Source organism: Branchiostoma floridae, chromosome 9, assembly GCF_000003815.2.
Source record: "Branchiostoma floridae strain S238N-H82 chromosome 9, Bfl_VNyyK, whole genome shotgun sequence".
Lineage (NCBI taxonomy): Eukaryota > Metazoa > Chordata > Leptocardii > Amphioxiformes > Branchiostomatidae > Branchiostoma > Branchiostoma floridae.
In genome coordinates, this window is record NC_049987.1 from 15,940,434 (window position 1) to 15,963,376 (window position 22,943).

Sequence of the window (22,943 nt, forward strand, 5' to 3'; positions counted from 1 at the left end):
TAAATCTACTAGTATGTTGGAACAGTTCAGAGACTAACAGAAATAATGTATTTGATGTTAGAAATGTTTCTAACATGTATGAATACTGTAGCAAATATTTAGAACATCACACACATGTTATAAACAGTTCTAAACAGTCACTTAATGACTTATCACAGTTAGAATGTTATAAAGATTTCCAAAATGTTAGAAGAAAAGGCAAGAAATACCCTCTTGGTAAATTGGAATTGCCTCTATGTCACTGTACTATTATATAGCTGTATGGTTGTGAACAGTTGCATTAGTTGTTTAGTTTATTGTTTATTTCAGGCACTATTGCTTATACACAAATACAATAATTAAGGGTTAATGACCCGCCCCAAGGTGTATATGGTGTCATAACGCCTGGTCCTTTGCTATAACCACCGAATAAAACCACCAAGTGAGCGAAAATTCTTATTTGTTCTTTGGCACATCGGCAGATTACAGATTGCATTTTGAAACCAAAATTTCCACAGAAAATATTCGAACAATTGCAGTCTTGGCATGTCAAACATTTTCAAACTTTTACTGTACTGTATTCGACATGTGATTAATTTCCTGTGGATCGCTCCTTCTGATTGTGTCAGGTGTTAAAACTTTTTAACACCTGAATGGGTCAGGTGTTAAAATTTCTCAACACCTGGAAACTTTTTAACACCTGGCTGGCCGGATCTGAGCTATGTGTTATGGCGTCTGACTCATAACCAACATGAATTGGGGCATTCTGATTGGTCCACGTCGCCTGGCTATATGATATGGTGTATTCCGTATCACCCGAGGTACCAGCCCGACCGCGGGTCGGATGGCCTGAAGGCCGGAGGAAGATCTGACCCGCGGTGGGGTTGGGACCGAGGGTGATGTGGAATACACCGTGTTGTATTTTATTTATGTCATACCCACCCGAGAAAACATGTTTCGATGCGAACCAGAAGTTAAGAAAATTTGGTGCCCTCGAACAAAAATTGTACAACAGCAATGTTCCAACGTCCGAATCAGGTATTCAAATTTTTGACCGCGCCACACTCGGCGTCCTGAGAGTATGTTCGAATTATTCGATGGAAGCCTGTGTGATACAGGCGTCGAAATTTTATCACATAGGCTTCCATCGAATAATTCGAACATACTCTGCACCCGCCGAGTGCCGCGTGGTCAAAAATTCGGTTGGCGGAATGAAAAGACTGAGCAATGTTTGCAACAGAAAGTATTTCGATAGTAATTTCAGAACTCCTAGAAAAATGATTTGCAGTTTAGGACTTGGCATTTCCCAGTATTTTCCTCCCACCACTACAGGTGTGGGTAGGGGGGCACAATTATTGGTGGGTTGAAAATTTGTTCATCAACACTGAACTTGAATTATGCTTTGATTTTTAAGTTTTTAGCTATTGTAACAGCATACCAGCATTGTGTATGTATGGTTGAGTATTTCTACATAGTTTTATGATAAATGAAACAAAAGACTGCCCCTGGCCAAACCTTTTCTTGTATGAAACCTTTTTTGGGTAGTGTTGCAAATGTGTTTTTGAGTGGTTTCCATGACGATTGTTGTCCTCAGATTGATGGTATGATGTTTATTTTGCTTATATGGGAATGGCTATTCTGTGTGAGCTTTCCAGCAATATATAGTTTTCCTAGTCTACTCTTTACATAACAGCTGTAATAATAATAAACAAAAAGTACTAATTGACACCTGTATAGACTGGAATTATACCTCGTATATGGTATACAGGAAAAAATTTTATCTAGTGCTGAGAGGGTTAAAATTTGATAATCAACAGTGCACGTCTTTTTTTTATTGTCCTGTACTGTAGCTATTCCTGTTTCAAGTACAATGGGATGGCCAAATTTCCTAGTCCCTCCACGTGGCTGGCACTGGTAATTACATGATGGCTTATGCAGTTCCTCCACAGGTAATGACAATACAACCATGCCTTTTGAAAGTACAGTCAAACCTGTCCAGAGCAACCACTCAAGGGACCAAGCAAAAATGGTTGCTGAGGACAGGTAGTTGCTCCTGACAAGTTGGTTGGTTGGGGGAAAAAATGATAATGATACGGTTTGCATGATATACACCTTTCAGTCAGTTCCCAGGAAACATATCCATAAGAGATGCACACAGTTTTTAATCTCCATTCTGTTATGTAAACAAACTTGAAGAAACCATTGTTTGACAATCAGAGCTGAGTTTGTCTAACAATCAAACATGGTTTGTTTTGTAGTTGTCTGTTTCCTTGAACAGCCCAAACAAGTGCTTTCAATTTCTCTACCAGTATGTCAAAATTCTCACTGATAATCATTTTAATTTACATGGTGCACATTGTTAATATGCTTGACTGATAGTGATATTCACTTACAATAAGTTACATAAGGAAAATAAATCTCAAAGTCCAGGGTAACTGTGCCCACATAATTCTACATATAAAATGGCTGCTAGCTGCTGTCAATCAATTTTGGTTGGTATGGGCAGGTTGAATGCCCCTTAGGGACTGTAAAAAAGTGGTTGCTGGTTGGGGAAGACAGGTGGTTGCTTGGGAGGGGGTCTTAACTATGTAAAAATGGACGGGACTGTTTCAATGTGTCCTCTGACGTCAGGTGGTTGCCTGCGCCAGGTGGTTGCTCGGACAGGTTTCACTGGAATTACTAGTATGCTACTTTTTATTCCATGACATACACCATGAAATGCATTACTTGTATATTTAATTTATTGATAAAAGGAAATGTTGACATGTGCATGTACATGTAGATTAGTAAAACACCTCCGCAAATCTATATTCTTCCCTGTGTTGGATCTAGCACTGGTTTATTCATTTGTGCGTTGTTCTTGAAAGTTCAATATGCAATTTGTTATATCACAGTTGTCACACTCTTTTACTGGAGTAGGCCTGTTTGAGCCACATTGTGTCAGGCATTCTACAAAACATCCCCTTTTTCTATCTCAGATCCTGAAGAAGCTATTGTCACGATTTTTGAATGGCACCAATACAGAACTTCCCCTTTTTCTATCTCAGATCCTGAATAGCTTATTCCGGATCTGAGATAGAAAATGGGGAAGTTCTGCTGCAGTACTAAGGAGAGCCGCTAGGAGACCCAAAATCTAATCATTTCTTCAATAGGCCAGTCAAAGTCTAACCACATACCAACTTTCAATCCACCCATAGCTTCTGGAGCTATATATATGGAGCTAAACCAGAAACACCACTACATATTGCTACCAAAAATCTTTAAATTTGACGGAGGTAAAAAAAACATTGTCAAACAGTTCAAGCCTTGGATGTTACGAAGTTACAACTGTCTGTCTTGCATACCTGATGTTTTACAGCAATGGACTTCCCTGCATGAGGCAGCCAAGAATGGTGACATTGAAACTGTATCAGCTTTACTGACAGTTAATGCAGATGTGAACGTAAGGGACGATGAGGTGTGTATATTGTAATATCACAGCTTTTCTGATAGCCTATGCCAGCTGACTCAACCCAACATCTAAAGAAAGTGGAGGGGTACTATTTTTGCTGTCCCCCTTATTCCCCTATCATGATCAGAGTTTTGCCAATGGTCTGTGCCTTGATTCTTGGACAAATGACATTTCTGTCTATCTAATATCTATAGATATATCTTTATGTCTATGGTATATATATCTACATGTATATATATTTCTATCTATCTTATTAGATAGAAAGAGAGAGATAGTGTTTATAACAGTAAAGTCAGTGCTCCTTGATGGCTCTGACTGTCAATGAGAGCTGAAGAGCCACAAGCATGGAAATCAGGATGTTGATTGATCCCACAATGGCTACTAGTTGCCTGCAGAAGATACATAATATTCACAGGCCCAAGAATATGGTCAAAGACACGTTCAGGTGGAGGACAGCAATTGCAGCATTATGTTCCTCATAGAAAAAAGAGAATGAGAGTGTGACTGAATAGCTACTCGTACTACAATCCATTAGTCCATTGTGTGTTGTTACAGTCTGATGTCTTTTGCAGCAAAGGACTCCCCTACACTGGGCAGCCCTGAATGGCCACCATGAAACTGTATCAGTTTTACTGACAGCTGGTGCAGATTTGTGTGCTCAGGACAATATGGTGGGTTTGAGAAGTGCATCTGTAAGCAGCGGCATTTATCGCTGCAGTACAATGTTAACCTGGGATTGCCCTGAGGAAGGTGACAGATAGTCACCGAAACGTTTTTATTTAATATTTATTTACCAACCTGATGAAACTATTCACGAATATGGTGGGTAGATTGACTTTTGAGGTTCATTGCATGTTTCTGTTTTAGTGATATAATTAAAAGTTACATTCAATGAAGAGTTAATTGATATTGTCAACAGTGATTTCCTATTCACCTATTGAGTTATCAATCTTATAAATGGACATACACATGTACATGTGACATATGTCACAGTAGAGATCACGATCCAGTAGAATCGTTGATTCTCCTAGGAGAGATCGCGATCGGAGTTGGTCCTAGGAGAATCTTCTTTCTTTCTTTATTCATTAAAGTCAACCTTACAGAGATTAATTCTTAGCAGAAGCATCTCTGAATGCCGTTGATCTTTACAATGTGACTCAGAGTAAATACTTACAACAACTAGACAACATGTACAGTACGCATGACATACACAGTACATAGACAAATAAAACACTTAGGCACCAGTCATTGATTTGTTGTACAGTCTGATTGTATAGTGTAGGAATGAGTTGCGCAGTCTGGAGGTCCTTGCTTTTGGGACCGAGATACTACATGAGCTTCGAAGTGACCTCCCAGTGACCTCTGACCTGACCGGAGGGACCATGTCATGTAGCGGGTGATCCGGGTTCATCATTTGCTTGAGTAGCTTAATGGCAGCGAGTTCACGTCTCTCCTTGAGTGTGGGCAAATCCGGAACACTTCTCCTGCCACCCAGAGAGATGATCTTTAGTGCTCTCCTTTGCACTTTCTCGATTAACTGTTCTTGTTGTTTGGTGCAACCAACTAAGAGAACATGGCCATACTCAAGTACGGGTCTGACCAGGGCCGTATACACCTGTACAAGGTCGGACACCGACATGCCTTGTTTGGTTAGGACACGTAGGTAGTAAATTCTGCGTGAGCCCTTGGTCACCATCGACGTAACCTGGTCGTTGAGGGTTAGACCTCTGTCAAGGATGAATCCTAGACCTTTAGCTGACTCCACGACGGGTACTGCTTCCCCCCCTAGAATCAGAGTAGGTGGCGTCGGAATGCTTTTGCAAAAGCAAATTTGAAGCTGCATGCTCTTCTTGCCGTTAAGGATCATCCTGTGACGACCAGCCCAAGAGTCGAGATTGGACGACTCTTCCTCCACAGTCGTGTCCTCGTCGGCCTTCAGTGCCAGCAGTATTCTGGACAGTGTGACGTCGTCAGCATAACCCACGTCGAGAGTGTCCTGGTAAACTGTATGCCGGGTACTCATAAACAGTAGGAACAAGTACGGGGAGATGACTCCCCCTTGTGTGAATCAACGATTCGATCACAGTTGGTCCTAGGACCGACTCCGATCCAAACTCAAATGATGCTATTCAAACTCAAATGATGCTATTTAAGATATAGGAAACAGACTGCGATCGAGATCTGTCCTAGGACAATTTGTGATTCTACTAGTACAGATTGCAATCGGGATCCATCCTAGGACCAACTCCGATCCAAACTCAAATGATGCTAAGATATAGGAAACAGCAATACTTTTTTTAATAATTTTATTTAGGATTAATACAAACCTACTAACTTATTACCAACTACATTCAAGGCTACTTGTGTCACTTCTACAATGTTAACTTCATTCAAGACTACCACACTAGGGTCACTTCTACACTTGCTCAAGGTACACTATAGTATATAGCATCACTTAGATAAATTTCATGTATGTTTTCTGATTAAGTAATTTCTGACAAAAATCTTATAATATGTGAAAGATACCAACAGGTGATCAAACAATGTGTCAGTATGCAAATTTTGAGGTGTTAAGATATTACAGTTAAGATATTATCTGTACATTTCACTAGTCAGACATACCAAATAATTTCACAGCTTTGGAAGAACAATAACAACTGTAAAGTCATCAAACAGGTGTTAAAAGATCAAGCAGAGTTTCAAGATATTACTCACAGTTTCACACCTATTGAGTACATTTCACTAGTCAGTCGTGTACTGAATCATTTCACAGCTTTGGAAGAACAATAACCATTGTTAAGTGATCAACAGGTGTCAAGGTATCAAGCAGAGCTTCAAGTTGTTGCAGTTTCACACCTATTCAGTACATTTCACTAGTCAGACTTCAGTGTAGTTAATGTTGTAGAAGTGACACAAGTCTGGTATCCTTCAGTATAGATGTAAAAGTGACAGTAGTGAAGTATCCTTGAGTATAGTTCTAGGAAAGACACTAGTGTGGTAACGTTGAATAGTGATTTAACTGTTGCAAAAGTGATGCTATATACTATTATATTGTGGTTGCCTTAGTATAGTTGTAGTGACACCAGTATGGTATCTTGAGTATAGTTGTAGAAGTGACTCTAGTGTGGTAGTCTTGAGTGAAGTTAACATTGTAAACTCGGCACAGAAAGTTTGGAATATCAACTTCGGTTGATCATATTTCTGTTGTTTTTGCATCAATTTTAATGTGTTATATATCAATAGAAAGCTTGTGTGATTTTCTTTCCAATAGTATCAAATTCATTATCATTATGAACTCATAGAACAAGCACCAGGCCTGCTTACTTGAGCGGGTCACCCCAAAAAGTGCCCAAATTTCCCCGCTTCTGTTCAACACTGTATCGTCCGGTTGTTATGGCCGCGGGTAACAATGATTCAATCGATCGTTTTTTCATGTAACTTTTGGTATACAGAACATCCCAGTTTACTTTTAGCATATTTGTGTAGAGTATTTTATGATTGTAAATTTATGGAACGGGCACCAGGCCTGTTTGCGTACAGGGTGGTCATAAAAATAAAGTGCCGCAATTACCCTACTAAAGTCAAACACTCCATTCAGCTCATTTTGTTCCGTCAATATTGACTTGTGAATGAAGGCAAGTTGAATAAACAGGACATGTCAATCAAATCCACTGTTACTCTTTATTCAAGCAAACAATTTGAACCAAGAGGTGCCAGCCATAAACTGTAGGAAGGCTATTCCATTCTAAGACTGTACTCCAGCATCCTAGAGGTAGTCTGCGATGGTCCTTGCTATGTGTGGACGAGTGTTTTAATCTTGCAGAATTGAATTTGGTCCAATATTGAAGAGGTAGGATATTCCGACTGGATGGAGGATTGTGTCCCTTTATCTCACCACATTGAAGTTGCCTGGAATGGTGACGAGTCTTGTTTTTCCTGTGGCGGTTATACCTCCCCACACTATGATGCTGCCTCCACCACCAAACGCTGACAGTTACTCTTGCCGTGTCAGCGTACGGTTGTCCTTGCCGCCTCCACGCATTGATTCGTCCATATCCAACTGCCCAAAGGGCAGATATACTCTACTCAAATGTGCTATAACAAACTGGTATGTTCTGTATTCCAAACGTGATGTGAATAAAGGATTGACTGAGTCACTAACACACGCACCAATACCAACAGGACGATACAGAGTTGAACAGAATCAGGGAAATTTGGGCACTTCTTTTGGGTGACGTTCTCCTGTAAGCAGGCCTGGTGCTCGTTTCATGAGTTTACAGTCATAATAAGGTTGATACTATAGGAAAGAGAATCACACAAGCTTTCAATTGATTTATAATACATTGAAATTTATGCAGAAACAGTGGAAATATGATATACTAAAGTTGATATTCCAAACTTTTTGTGCCGAGTTTAGAAGTGACACAAGTAGCCTTGAGTGTAGTTGGTAGTAAGTTAGTAGGTTTGCATTTATCCTACATAAAATGATTAAAAAAAGTATTGCTGTGTCCTATATCTTAGCATCATTTGAGTTTGGATCGGAGTTGGTCCTAGGACCAACTCCGATCGCAATCTGTACTAGTAGAATTGTCGATTCTCCTAGGACCAACTCCGATCGTGATCTCTCCTAGGAGAATCGACGATTCTACTGGATCGTGATCTCTACTGTGACTTGCAGAGGCGGCGGCAGGAAATTTCGTATGGGGGGGCGAACTTTTACTGACAGAATTTTGCAGCATATGTAGCGCCGAAGGCGCTACCCGTCGCACCGGAGGCGTGACAATCCTAGGGGGGTCCAGGGGCATGCTGCCCCGGCAAAATTTGAAATCTTGACCCTCTAAAACGCCATTTCCTGCGTTTTGACGGGCAAATTTTGCTGCCAGACTAAGCTAAGTTTGATGGCAATTCTGTAAGAAAGACACATGGTTTTAGCGAGGGCGATGCCCCCCAAATATTTTCACGATTTCAAGTACCGAAGGTGCGAGCTGTCGCAAGGTTGGTCTGGGGAAATTTCAAAATCTGCACCATCTGAAATGCCATTTTTTGTATTTTTAGGGACAAATTTTGCTGCCAGACTATGCTGAATCTAATGCCATTTTTGTCAAAGAAAGAAATTGTTTGAGGGCGATGTCCCACACAAATCTTCACCATGTCGTTGTGGGCGCCCGAGGCGCAAGTCATCGCTAGGGAGGTCCGGAGAAAATTTTGAAATCTTGACCATCTGAAACGTCATTTCCTGCATTTGGGGGCCACATTCTGCTTGTAAACTAAGCTAAGTACGATAGTAAAATTCAGTTTAAAAGACGCTCCCACAACATATTGTCCTGCGCCTAAGACGCGGGCCGTCACAAGGGAGGTCTGGCAAAATTTTGAAATCGGGACTCTCTGAAACGCCATTTCTTGCATTTTGGGGGTACATTTTGCCGTTAGACTAGCTTGATTTAATGAAATTTCCATCATGAAAAAAATACACAAGGTTTCAGCTTGCTTTTTTGTGGGGGCAACGCCCCCAACATATTTTCCGGGGAGGGGGGCAGCCAATGCATGTGACAGTCAGGTAATTATATAAAACTAAATACATTGACAATTGTGGTAGATGCAATCCTCCTTTAGAATTTTACAATTTGATGAATTATTTGTCACACTTAACTTCATTCTTTAGGGCTGAAAATACTAGATTGCCCAGTTGCAGTAGGCATCCATATTTTTTTCTACCTAGTTTTTGGGCAAAGACAGCAAATGTCTTGGGGCCAAATGACTGTGTGAAGCAAGGAGTAAAATGAATGCCAGATCACATACAGCTCTCCATAAAGAATGATGCGCCATCATATGTGCGTGTATTTTTAAATTGAGGGTCTCTCTTTTCCATTTTCCTCAGTAACTTTGCAACCTGGCTACATGTTAGGATGCCAAGGCCTAACAAAAAAATGTTGTGTTTCCGATTACAGTACTGAAGAAATTTGGGCTAGTCAGTAGGGATTCTCTTTTCTTTTTACTTTTTTTTATTATTAGATTTTGGCCAAAGTGATCCAACACATACTGTTTGGTAATGCAAAGCTGAAATGCATCAGGACTTTGGCATTTTCAACAGTTGAACTATATTATGTTGAGTGTCAACATAGAGGGGACTTTGGTTCAGTAGGGCTGTTCATATTCCTCTTCTAATGAATCAAAATGTTCAAATGAGAACATATTGGAAAATGATTCTACAACAAATCACCCAGAGAATTTTATGTCCCTTGCTAGCAGTGGACCATAAAAAAAGCTAGGGTCAGCAGGTTTTTGCTAGGGTCAGTTGGGTAACCAGAAACACAACATTCCTATAGACCCAAGCAGTTATATGTACTAACAAATTAGCCATGATTGGAATCATGGAAACCTGAATGTTCATGGGCAACCTATTTCAGGGACTGCACCTGTCATTAACAATTTTACCAATATACATGTATGGTTGTAACTGTAGTTCAGTCCATCTTGTTGCCATATGGAAGACAATCTGATGTGTTTTACAGCAAAAAACTCCCCTGCACCTTGCAGCTAAAAATGGCCACCTTGAAACTGTATCCGCTTTACTGGCAGCTGGAGCAAATATGTACAGACAGGATTTTCAGGTAGGTTGATTGACTGTTGGGTTATAACTTACATAGAATTATCCTATTATCATCATTCAATTTGGTCGTGTTTACGCACAAAAGGGTTCAACCACTCCGTCGGGAATGCGCACCCGGCTGACACATTGTTTTCTGATCAGCGTGTTTGGTTGCCGATGTAAACAAAAACTGTATTTCAAAACGTCAGTGTGGCGTCTTATTTTCTCCCAAGAACAACTGTTACTTTGTAATTTTGTAGTATAGCGAGATCGACCGATATGTTATGAGTACGGCCAATGTCTGGGTCATAGTGGCTGGGAAAATCTGTGCCGCTTCGCCAACAAATAGTAAATTGTGTGCAAAAATCCGGGGGAAATATGGGCAGGAAAACCAAAATTTCAATATTTAGGGGGTCCCAATTTTGAAGAAAAATAATAACTGGAATTTGATGCCCTGTTTGATGGTTTATTTGGGAGAGGAGAGGCAGTGAAATTTTGTCAAGGGGAGGTGTGGCTACATGTTGATTCTCTTTGCCTGAGTAGAGCATATTTATGCCATTGCCAATTTCTTTGTGCCCTAACTCAGTCCATCCACACTCACTTACACCAAGTATGTCTAAGTTATAGTTTTGTATTTCTCTACTGACTTGAACTGTTTTAGAGGTTTCATGCATTGTCTTTTTTTTTCAGGGAGACACTCCCCTTGAATATGCAATAGAACAAGGTCACTCCCAGTGTGTGGAAGTACTGCTGCAGCACAGGGCAGAAATTGATGACAGAACCATGGGCATGGTACAATCATGTTTTGAGCTTCTTCAAACAAGCTATATTCTTTCCATATTCACATTTAATTACTTACAAGTCATGTACACTATGGTTTGGGGGTTATGTACAATGTATGTGATCACACTTTTTCTCTTGCTTGATCAACTCTCTTGACAGTTTTTTTTCGTCCACAGCTTCTATTGCCAGTCCAAGAAACAGGAGCAGCAGGTGTAGCATATGGCTCATCATATGAATTTAGAGGTCACGGCTACCAAGATCCTCCTTCTAAAGCTGAGAGCCTGCCATACACACTGGTGGATGGAATTTCGAACACATCAACATCAGAAGCTTTCCATAGTGAACCATGGTGGCCAAGATCTTCAGAATCTCAAACGGAGTATACTTCATTTTCTGAACCAATTCACCAAGCTGGAAGAAGGGAAATTCTAGGTGAGCTGCCAGACAATGAGCTTTTTCCCTTCTACATTGTAGTTAAGATCAACAGATATTGTAAAAACAAGATTAGCAACAATCTCTAGCCACAATTTCTGAATTGATATGAGATCCATTATAATATATATTGTATGACTGTGGATATTTGTTACCACAGGCTTGAGCTACTTTGCTGGGATGAGGACACTGGCAACACTAACAGTTGAACATCTTCAACGCTTTGAAAAGGAACAATCCATTCAGTTTCACCCAAAGACAACAGCTATACTTGGATCAAACTCATCAGGAAAATCAACATTCCTTAGGGCTTGGCTTCTCTTTGCAACACTGTCTCACAAATTATCCTCCAGATCATCAAGCACCCTACATTCAATGTCAAATTCAGTGATCACTGATGTTTTTGCCATCTCAGATATCAGAGATTTCTGGTATAGAAGGGATACAACGGAACCTGTCACTATCAGTGGTACAGATTTGGTGGAAAATAATGTTCAATTCAAAATTCATTATGACATGGGGGGTGCTTTTGTAAAAGTCCAGAAAAGGTCATCCATGTTGGTTGGACAGTCTAAAATGATAGTGTTGGCAGTGCTTAATGCTGTCAATAGAGATGCCTACAAACCACAAGTCCCTGAAGAAGTTCCCTTTTCTTCATTTCCAGTCTTAACATTGGATCAATCTCTGGTATTTGGCATGTTGTATGAGTTGCAGCAGCACCCCAGGTTCTGGCAAACACTTGAAGAAATGTTGCAATTAATTCGACCAGGTTGTGCAATACGCATTGTAAGTGGTGGAAGACAAAGAGGGCAGAAGGTCGTCATGGTTGAAGAGGGACCAGCAGATATGCCACTCCAGATATGTGACTCTGGTTTGCTTCAGATTGTTTCAGTGCTGACATTTGTCTTACATTCACTTAAACGCTTCAATTTACTTTGTCGATTTGAACATATTCATCCTCCAGTGGAGGGTCCTTTTGCAACATTGCTCTTGGATGAAATTGGTTGCTTTCTGGAAGGCAAAGATCTCAGGAAACTTGTTGAATGTCTCACAAATTATTTCAAGTGTCAGACAGTGGTAACGACTTTATGGTTGGATGCTGCCACGGAATGTGACAAAGCCTTTCACCTACAGGATCCAAGATGTCCACATTTGGCTGTTTTCTGATAGCTTCCGGGATCTAAAAACTATCATTTTTCCGACACAAGTCTGTTGTTTACATTGTTGAAAGTTGCCAGCAGTCAGTAGTGGCGCCTGCAGGGGCCTGCCCAAGAGGCCAACGCCCCCTAAAGGGCAGAGTTTCCTTGTCTGATTCTCTTTGAGAGATTTACCGGCACAAGTCTCAAGTTACCCCCTAGCACGATTTCACATCCACCGGCACGTAAATTTGGAAGTGTGCACCTAATATTGGACAAGCAAAAGTATCCAATAAAGATATGGAAAGGTTTCAAGTGGGTTCTCTTCGAATTTCCGAAGCATGTGTAAGATTATCTCTGTTGTTTACATTGTGTGAGGGAGGCACCTGACGCCAGCCCACTGTAGGCCTCCCCTAATGGGATACGCCTTCAAGGGGGCGGAGTTCTAATATCTGAAGCTTTGAGAGCGGCGCTGTCACTATGGAGGCAGGAAGTCTACGTTGGCAATGGAAACCATCCCAGCATTTCTGCTGCATGACTCCCATTCTCAGCTATCTGTTGATCTATCCCTGGTAACTTCTACACACTTAAATATATTTCTCTTTACCAACTGAAGGTAAAGTTGTGGACAGAAAAATTCTAGTTCCTTTTTGACAAAGCCCCATGCTGCTTGTGAAATTGTTTAAAACCTAAATTTTCCTTGTTCCACTTTTGGGGGAGTGGCTACAGTGCCAACTCTGGTCAAGTCTATGATCGGAACATTTGGGGAGGTTTATTTTGGTCACTACTTCGTAACCTTTTCTACAGATTAACATGGTCAAATTACAATTTACTGTTGTCTCTATGTTTCCACTCAGTATTTTGAAAATACAGTATTACAAAATACCCTTTTGTATTTCTAAATATGGAATCTTTTTCTAACTTGAAATTGGTTCTTTCCCTGCCTTCAAGTGAACTGTTCCCCTAGATAAAAGATGTACTAGTAGTACAATGAATGGCATGAATGAAAGAGCTCTAACTTGTGAGTTATTAGAGATTCTGTTTAGTTATGAAATTGTGCCAAAGCTGTCTGTTGGAAACATTGTCTCTCCATGCCAGGGAGATAGTAGTTGATATCTATTCCAAACATTCTGCAGCAGAGCTGAGTGGCAAATCTCTATTGACGCAAGACAAAGAGTGCAGTGAGTAACAAGTGGATGGACCCATTTGGAATTACACTGGGGATTGCTTTGGAAAATTGTTAGAGCTGTCCAGCTTTCTTTCTGAACTGGATGTTATTTATTTATAAACATGTAAATACACTGTCATGTTTGTGAAAAAGAATTTTTGCCATTAGTGTCTTTGCTTACAAAAACTAGTTTATTATTTACTTATAAAGACTCTTCCTATGATTGAAGCCAAGGTGAACTACTAGTATTACATTTATAAGGTTAGACTTTGTACTCAATCAGGTAGATATTTTGATGTACATTATATGTTTTTCATCTGCACCTGCTCACTTTTACCAAAAAATGTAATTCAAGCCCTGATATTAAAATGATGTTACTACCAATGTCCTGATGAATTTCTCTGTTTTACAATTTTACATAAATATTGTCATACTATGTGTTGGATAACTTCTGCCAAAATCAGAAACAAAATAAAATATAAACAAGTGACCGTAGGTAACATAGTCTGTGACGTCAGTCTGGTATATGTTGCTTGTTTTGTCTTCTTTGGTGTGTGACGTTGTGCTTATATCCTATAATGATTCTTTTCACGGTGTTAACTATATCGTTTTATTTAAAGTTGCTTAATATGTCTGTGCCATGTGAATATTAATGTTAAAGACCTAAACAGGTATGGATTATGAGATAACATGTGGTCAAAGTCTAAAGTTATGGTGACGATAAGTACCCGGATGGCACAGGCACATTCACAGAAGACACACCTACAAGTGCTACAAGACCGACAGGCAGACTGACAAACGCACCAAGTACTAACATGTTTCTGTTATGGACGTAATAAGTATGAAGCACGGAACAGGACCTTGATGTAATTTTATGATTAATAATATGGCTTACACGCTTCATAGTGTAGTGCGTTCACCCAGCTTTGTCTATTTAGGCTAGTCTTCATGAACAGCTGGTCACAGCTGTTGACATATTTCGAGCAAGGTGAACAACTGTCAACTTGTGTGTATGGTAAAATCATAATCCAACTTATTTCGAGAAAGGTGAACAACTGTCAGCGGCCCTGGACCAAAACACCGTAAGACGAACAAGTTGTAGGGGTGATATTTTTAATTTATCCATAATAAAACCAGCTGCCGCGAAAAAAAAAACAACGTGCGTCAACGTCAATGCAGACGACTTGCCAAACAACGTACGTTTGCGACAACGGGAACATGCAGTTACAGATGCGAATCACAACATGCCTCATTGTTTGTGGATGGATTCTTCCACAAAATTGTAAGGTAAATTTTTAAGATGTAAAGGTAAATCTTAAAGATATAAACTGACAAGAAAAGTTGCCCAGAATACACCAAAAACCATGTTTAGGGGTCTAAATTTACAAATTTTCCCCGGGGGAGGCCCCCCGAACCCCCCCCCCCTCCCGTACCTACCCCCTGCTCGCCACTTCGTGGCTCGCCGCAAGCCGCTATGCGGCTTGCCTGCTTCTTTCACATATTAGCTGCCTACTCTAAAAGTTTCTGACAAGGCTGGTCAGTAATTCTATCAATACCTGGATTATATTTTAAAGAATGAATTTTTAAAAGACCTTTATTGTACAGTTTTGCCCGACCGAGCTAAGTACAGGTCACAACAAGACAAAACATATATATATATATATACATTTAAAAGTATCACAAATCTAGTCTAACACAAAAGTTTGGCTTCTCGCTTCTTGGTAATGGTGAAAATGTAGGACTGTATGGGTCTCCTGTCTAAAATGAGGGGATCTACTTTCTATCTATATGTAACTAAATACAGTATTTCTATCATTGACATACATATCACAATCAACAGTGAAGTGCACTTCATCTTCTACCATGTTTGAAGTACAAAATTGGCAGACTCTTTGTTCTAGAGGAGTGTGGTTGTGCCTTCCTGATTCAATTCGCAGTTTGTGGCAACTGATTCTTAGTTTAGCTATGGTAGTTCTGTACCGAATGTTTGTAATTTTCAAATACTGCTCTTAATTGTATGTGGACTTGTCGAAATGAGTAGTCTGTAAGCTCGGAGTTTGTTTTTCGCACTTAAACCTTTATATCATTATATATGTTGGTTAGGAAATAAATATCCTTCAGACGCTGGATTGCAGAAATTAGGTGGGATACGTTTGAATCTGTTGATTGCTTGCCTAACAAAAGGGTAACCACACTCCTCCAAAGTTTTGCGAACACCAGATGCCCAACATTTAGTACCTGATGAATCTAGGTTTAGCTGACATAAGAGAGCATCTGCCTGCAGACTCTCAGCTGGCATGTTCTGTTGAATTCTAATGACATTTGATGGCGTTTAGAGAGGCTCAAGCTTCCAGTTGCTTAAGCTTCCAGTTGCGTACAGCAAGGTTAGTTACAGTTTTCGGAACATTCAAAGTTAGTGTTTACAAAATTTCAAATGCACTGTTTCAATAGGGCAAAATTTAGGACTTTTAAATGAGCCCCAAATTTCAGATCCATAGAGCAAAATAGGTTTAACACAAGTGTCAAAAAGTTAATGGTGCGTCTGCTGGTGTATCTGAATTTGTTGTTCAGATTTTTATGAGTGACTGAGTTGAGTTCAAGATATCTTTATTGAATAACCACACCCTTGGTAGCCTGTCAGAAGAAATGAGAGGCTCAAATAGCGTCCATTTCGAGTCACAGAGAGGAATTTTAAATGATATTTACAGTAAGTTAAATTAAGTTAAGTTATTGATTAGAAATAAGCTAATAAAAGAATATTTCAGTCACTAAAGTTCTAAAGTGTTCAAACAATTAAAAACGAAAGTTTGAACACGTTTGAACCTATTCATATTTGTTGGAAAAATTGGGAAAGTAATGGTGCAATTATCTCTTTATTTAGAACAATTTTCAAACATCTAGTATGTGTTTTTGTCATTGTTAGAACATGTTGCAACAGTTTGCATCATTTTCTCCCTCCATAAAATCTTTTATTGCCCCATAAACCAGCTGCTAAGCTTTGTCTTTTGTTTGGGACTTGTATTTTTAGATTTTCTTTAGTAGACACTGGTGGCTCTTTTGTGAGAAGCTGTGAGACAGACATAATTTCCTACACTTGGCAGGGATGTGTGAATCTTCCCAGCCCACTGACCCAGTTACACAATATTGTTTCAATGTTCGAACATGTGATCACAAATTATGAATCTATGTTGAAACAGTTTAGCAACTAACAGAAATAATGTATTTGATGTTAGAAATGTTTCCAACATGTATATGAATACTGCAGAAAATATTTAGAACATCACACAGATGTTATAAATAGTTCTAAACAGTTACTTATCACAGTTAGATTGTTATTAAGATTTCCAAAATGTTAGAACAAAGGGCAAGAAATACCATCTTGATAATGTGGAATTGACTCTACTGGTAACTTGTTTTTGATAATGTCACTGACTCACTTGTGGCTTGATTTCCTTGTTGTCAATGTTTTATGTAATGATTTGTATTGAAGGATTCTTAATTTCAGTGATATCGTTGTTCTATATATTGATGTGAAAATCTGATGCCATGGGAGAACTATATTAAATTCATCTTCCCAATAAGAAGGATATTTGTGGGAGACACCATTATGTTGTTTTTGTAGAGAAAGAAGGAATATGTCTTTTTAATATGTATTCTAGGCCACACCAAATTTATTTGTTGCTTCTCCGATTTTTTAAGAAATGATGCTTGATATAGTTTGATGGTAATTATGTGAATCAAAATCTAATTTGCATAATTAATGAGGAAATTGTCTAACCTCGCTTTGTTCCATTATAGAACTATTGCAACATGTGATACACGTGTGTATTTGTAATTGAGAAAGAGAAGAATGTTGATCAATCAATATTATGCAATAAAGATATAATTTGCATAATTAAAGGGAAAATGTTATAATCCCACTGGTAAATGAGTGGAATTTCTTACTTGTGACATTTGTAAGTTACATGTATGTACAGGTGAACATCATTGAACATTAATTATGCAAATGAAGACCTCATTTGCATAGATACAGAAAATGTGACTAAAGCCTTCTTTCTGAACATATATTGTGTACGCCAGTTAATTTGGGTGGAGGAGAAGATCAATTGATATAATTTATACAAATGAGAAACATCTATAACGTTAATTGTGTACATCTCTGCCTCCATGCCAAAAATGACAGAAATCTGTCTTTTCTTTCTTCAGTTATCCTCTTTGGAATATTGTGAGAAAAATGCCCCAGCAATTTCAAAATTCAGTGTTAGGGGCCTAATCCTACTTCACGTTGTCCTGGCATCAAAAGCAATTTGCCTCGGTCAAGACCATATCATGTCTGGGACAACAGATACATTGGAAAAACTGCTATTATAGAATTTTCTCATTAATTATGCAAATGTAATATATTGGCATTTCATTTTTGTACTTACTTACTTACTTTATCCTTCCGTTTATGCCTGGGGGGGCGTCGCGGGGAGATGCAGGCGTCTCTCTGCAGCCAGGTGTGTCGCCTCCTGGAGAGTCAGGCCGTGTGCAAGCAGGGACTCTGCTACTCCCTCTATCCACCTGCGGCGTGGTCTCCCTCTGGCCCTGACACCTGAGTGTCTGGTGGTGTAGGCTCTCAGCGCTGGCTGTGTGGTTGGCATTCTTGTAAGATGACCAAACCACTGTACTGTCTGTTTGGCAATGAACTGTAGGACCAGTTTGGTTCCCACCATCTGTCTGACCACATCGTTCCTCAACCTGTCCCTCCTCGTCTTTCCAGCTGCTCTTCTCAGGACCCTCATCTCACAGCTTGTGAGTTTCCTCTCCTGTGATCTGTTCAGGGTCCAGGTTTGGCACTGGTATGTGAGTGTCGGAACAAAGATGGCATTGATGAGTCTGGCCTTGGTCTCCTATAGGGATGCTTGGGTGCTTTAGCTAGGTGCTAGCTGGTAGTTGACAGAGTTTGCTTTCTGTATTCTTGTCTCTATCTCTCTGTCTAATTTCCCATCTTCTGTGAAAATGCTCCCCAGGTATTTAAACTCTGCAGTCTGTTTCAGGAGTTGTCCGTTGACTGTGATATCCAGTTTCTCTGGGCAGCGGCCGACTGACATGGATTCTGTCTTTCCAATGCTGATCTTCATCTCGTGATGCTCACATGCACTGTTGAGCTCGTCTATGTGGTGCTGGAGTTCCTCCTTGTTCTCGTTCAGGATACCTGGTGCTAGCTGGTAGTTGACAGAGTTTGCTTTCTGTATTCTTGTCTCTATCTCTCTGTCTAATTTCCCATCTTCTGTGAAAATGCTCCCCAGGTATTTAAACTCTGCAGTCTGTTTCAGGAGTTGTCCGTTGACTGTGATATCCAGTTTCTCTGGGCAGCGGCCGACTGACATGGATTCTGTCTTTCCAATGCTGATCTTCATCTCGTGATGCTCACATGCACTGTTGAGCTCGTCTATGTGGTGCTGGAGTTCCTCCTTGTTCTCGTTCAGGATACCTTGATCATCAGCAAAAAGCAGCTCGTTCAAAGACTCTGGATCTGGGTTGGCTTCTTTTGTGATGTTATCCATGTACACTATGAACAGTAGAGGTGACAGTACACATCCTTGCCTCACTCCGGACCTTATCTGGAACCAATTGGAGAGACCGTTTGGTGTCTGTACTGCGCTCTTGCTGTTATGGTTAAGTGCTCTTATGTTCTCCAGAAGTTGGCCCTTTACACCATACTGTTCCAAGATCTGCCAAAGTCGGTTCCTGTTTACCCGGTCAAAAGCTTTTTCCTGGTCGACAAAGACAAGGCGGAGGTGCTTTTGGTACTCACAAGCCTTCTCACAGAGCTGTGCGAAGATTGCATTGGTACAGCTTCTCCTTTTCCGGAAGCCAAACTGAGCTTCACTGAGCAATCGGTCTACAATTGCCCTTGTGCGTTGCTCCAGTATTTTTGCGAATATTTTACCCGTGTGACTTACATTTTTGTACATCTTTGTCTAGCTACTTACTTACCAAAAGTCATCATTCCTTACTTGAGTTATCGAAGGTTTAGGTCAATTTCTGGCTCCATGCAATAAGAGAGTTGTCAAGGCTGAAAAGTATTCACGGACACGGTATATGTAGCTACCGAAATACATTTTGTGAATTGTCAAGATCAGCCCTAGATTTCCTAACATCGACCCATGTGTCTTAGGGCACTGTTTTCAAATCTTGATTACGGGTTTCAATGGGATGATTGCCGGAATTCAAAGTCAGTTTTTTACTCAAAGAAAGTACATGATTGTGTAGAAAATGGAGTTGACAAAACTACCAAGTGATTTTCATGTTCAACCAATGATTTCTTAACATTGCCTAAGTTGAAGTTTGTCCAATGGTTGTTTGTGATATGATATAATATGTTACACTTGGCTGTAATTTATCTGGAGGATACGGGGGGAGGTTTCAAGCTTGAGTCCAATTTCAATGTCAAGTTACCAATACAATAATGTTTTTCGATTCAGAAAAATGTTATCTGAATAACCAGAACACTCGCCTCTGTAGCCTGACTAAATCGCGCTCCTAGCGGCCGCTCCAACAGTTACATGTACCGGGGAAGGGGTCATTAACCCCAGTCAGCGAGATTGACAATTGTGTAAACACAGGCTATCACATGTGAAGTTTAAAAAAACACTGAGCATTTTAGTCATCAGTTCCATTTGAAACTTGAAATAGTAATTCACCAGAACATGTCATTATAGAACAATGTGTGTGTCAGTGTACTACAGCTCGCAGACGCACTTTTGTTTCTAGAAGGATAAGTGATGCCCTTTCATACCTTTCTGTCCAGCCAGCTCATTTAGGTACACACTGCACAATGTACATGTATTTCACAGGAGAGTTTAAATGTTATATGTTATAGCTTATTGACTCCCTATATCATAAGTAGGAAAATTACCCGTCCAGTAGTTCTGTGTTCCTTCTTCTTTTACTGACATTTTGATTAAAATGACTTGAAATTTGGTATTATGAAATTAGAGTGAGTGATTTTTGCATAGGGATCGAAATATCGCTGAGCGTATGTTTCAAAATGTTGGCTTTCGAATTGATTCTGTTTTTGCACTCCATTACCATAATTGTCCAGTGTTCTGATAGTAACTGTCTAAGAATCTAAATCTAGGTTCACCATAGGCGGTAGGCCATCGAGTTTTTGTTGAAATCTGTATTAGTTTGCTGTAATAAAAATCTGACTCCACGGAAAGATGCCCGAGAATCGTACACTTATTAACGGGGGGGATCCAATGTCCGGTTACTGTTCTAAGTGAATGCGCATGGCTTTTGTCATCGTACATTTTACTGAGAACCCATCAAAAACAAGTCAAGATCTTGTTAACAACCATATAACTGTGATTGAAGCTGTGCAGACATACATTTCATTTAGCGGCAGCAACTACCGAACTGTAGTTTGATAGCGCGCGAAACTACTGGCAGGTTTTGACTTGCGTTTCATTGGAACGTTCTAACACAAAAAGGGGGTCCAAACTCCGATAAGTTCACAACCAAGCCATCTCTGTATATTTTCAAGCGTCCTATGCATGCAAAATAACACTAAACTTCTGCAATACTATTTTTTTGTTACAAATATATGCAATATTTTGAATTACGCTGCATATTTAATACGTTTAGTTACAAGGTTTACCTCTCACGGCGAAACCAACCTGTCGCCAAAAATGAAAATGGCGGCACATTTGTTTACATCTGCCTGTGATTACATTTTTTCACTTTCGGCTTCTTAATTTCCCGCTTCAACCTCGTTTTTAACAGCAGAAATGACTACAGGATTTCTATAGTCGGTAGGGATCGATTTTCTTGAATGATCGGTACTCTACTGACGAGTTGACTAACTCCATCGTGTTGAGCATCGCTCGGCTTCCTTCATAGGTGATTGGCAAAGATGGCGGGGGTGACAGGGCCGTGAACATGCGGCATAATTTAGCTCCGATTATCCAACTATAAAAGCAAAGACACGGCATAGCTGTGCTTCTTTAGGAAGTCGTATAGATATCCTTCTCATTTGTGGCGGTATCTTTTCACATTTCGTATTTGACGATGAATAATTTAAGAGTTTCCCGGGCCATGTTTTAGATGAGTTCGCTCGTCAGCATGCACGGAAGGCGTCAAACCTTTGTACTTTTTTCAATCGTTATCTATCGGGGCTTACCAACTTGGACACATACTCTGACTTTTCAGTTATTTACAACAAGGTTTAGTCCATAACAAGTTGTACTTATCATGTGCAGACACTTATGCATATCTCCGCAAAAATGATTTTAAAATCCTACCGGAGTTTGGACCCCTACCGGACATTGGATCCCTCCCGTTACACACACGGTGTACTCGGTCCACGGAAGGATTCCCGAGAATCGTCATACACTTACACACACCGTGCACTCGGTCCACGAAAAGATTCCCGATCGAGAATCGTACACTTACACACACTGTACTCGTCCACGGAAAGATTCCCGAGAAACGTACACTTAGCGGTTACACGAACTGTCGATTCCAAAGAATCGAACAGTTGCCGAAATCACCCGAAGTTTGCCGAACACCGACTTCCGAACGCTTTGGTGTTAGGAACAATAATGAAGTTAATACATGGGCGATAGGCCATCGAGTTTTTGTTGAAATCGCTGTTGCTATCTTTGTACGTATATACTCAACACACAGTGTATACAGTAATACCATACTGTGTACTCAGTCCATTAAATCAAATAGTAAACAAGATGCTGAGCTTGAAAGACACACTGTGTACTCCGAGCTCCGTTTGCTGCGTCGTTCTAAATTTAGATCACGGGATAGTTCACGCAAAGGCCGACGGGAGTAGAACAGTTTCGCAGTTTGCTCGAACGCGTTCGCGAAGCCCTGCTCGAACCGATGAACCGCCAAGAGGGCTAACTTCACTAACTACATATAAATGACTGGGTAGGAAATACTATCCGGAAAGAGCGTTACCAATAGGGGTGACCAGCAGGAAATGTGAGTTAGAACCACGGTTCTATGGTGGATCTGGGACTTCTCGGCTTTTACGTGAGAATAGTTTTCAACGTGGCTGGTTTGACCAAAGGCGATAGGCCATCGAGTATTTGTTGAAATCAGTATTACATGTACTTCGTCGTACTAAAATCAGACTTTATGAACTCAAACAGTGTATACTCGTTCCACAGAGATTCCTGAGAATCATACACTGACTACCACACACTCAGTGTACTCGGTCCACTCAAATAGTCCCCAGAATCATACATTGACACACTCTCTCTGAAAGAATTCCGAGAATCATTGACATCACTGTGTACTCAGTCAACTAAAAGATTCCCGAGAATCATACACTACACTATTACACTATAAAACACGCGGTGTGTACTTGGTTCACTGAAAGTTTGGCGGGAAATCTGAGTCTCG

General features: G+C 40.2%; 1 protein-coding gene across 1 annotated transcript; it reads right to left on the reverse strand.

Annotated features, from left to right (window-relative positions):
• Nucleotides 1-17,986: 17,986 nt before the first annotated feature.
• On the reverse strand, nt 17,987-18,322 carry LOC118422211. The gene has a single exon (XM_035829727.1). The coding sequence runs from the start codon at nt 18,320-18,322 to the stop codon at nt 17,987-17,989; it is 336 nt and encodes a 111-aa protein (XP_035685620.1).
• Nucleotides 18,323-22,943: the final 4,621 nt, after the last annotated feature.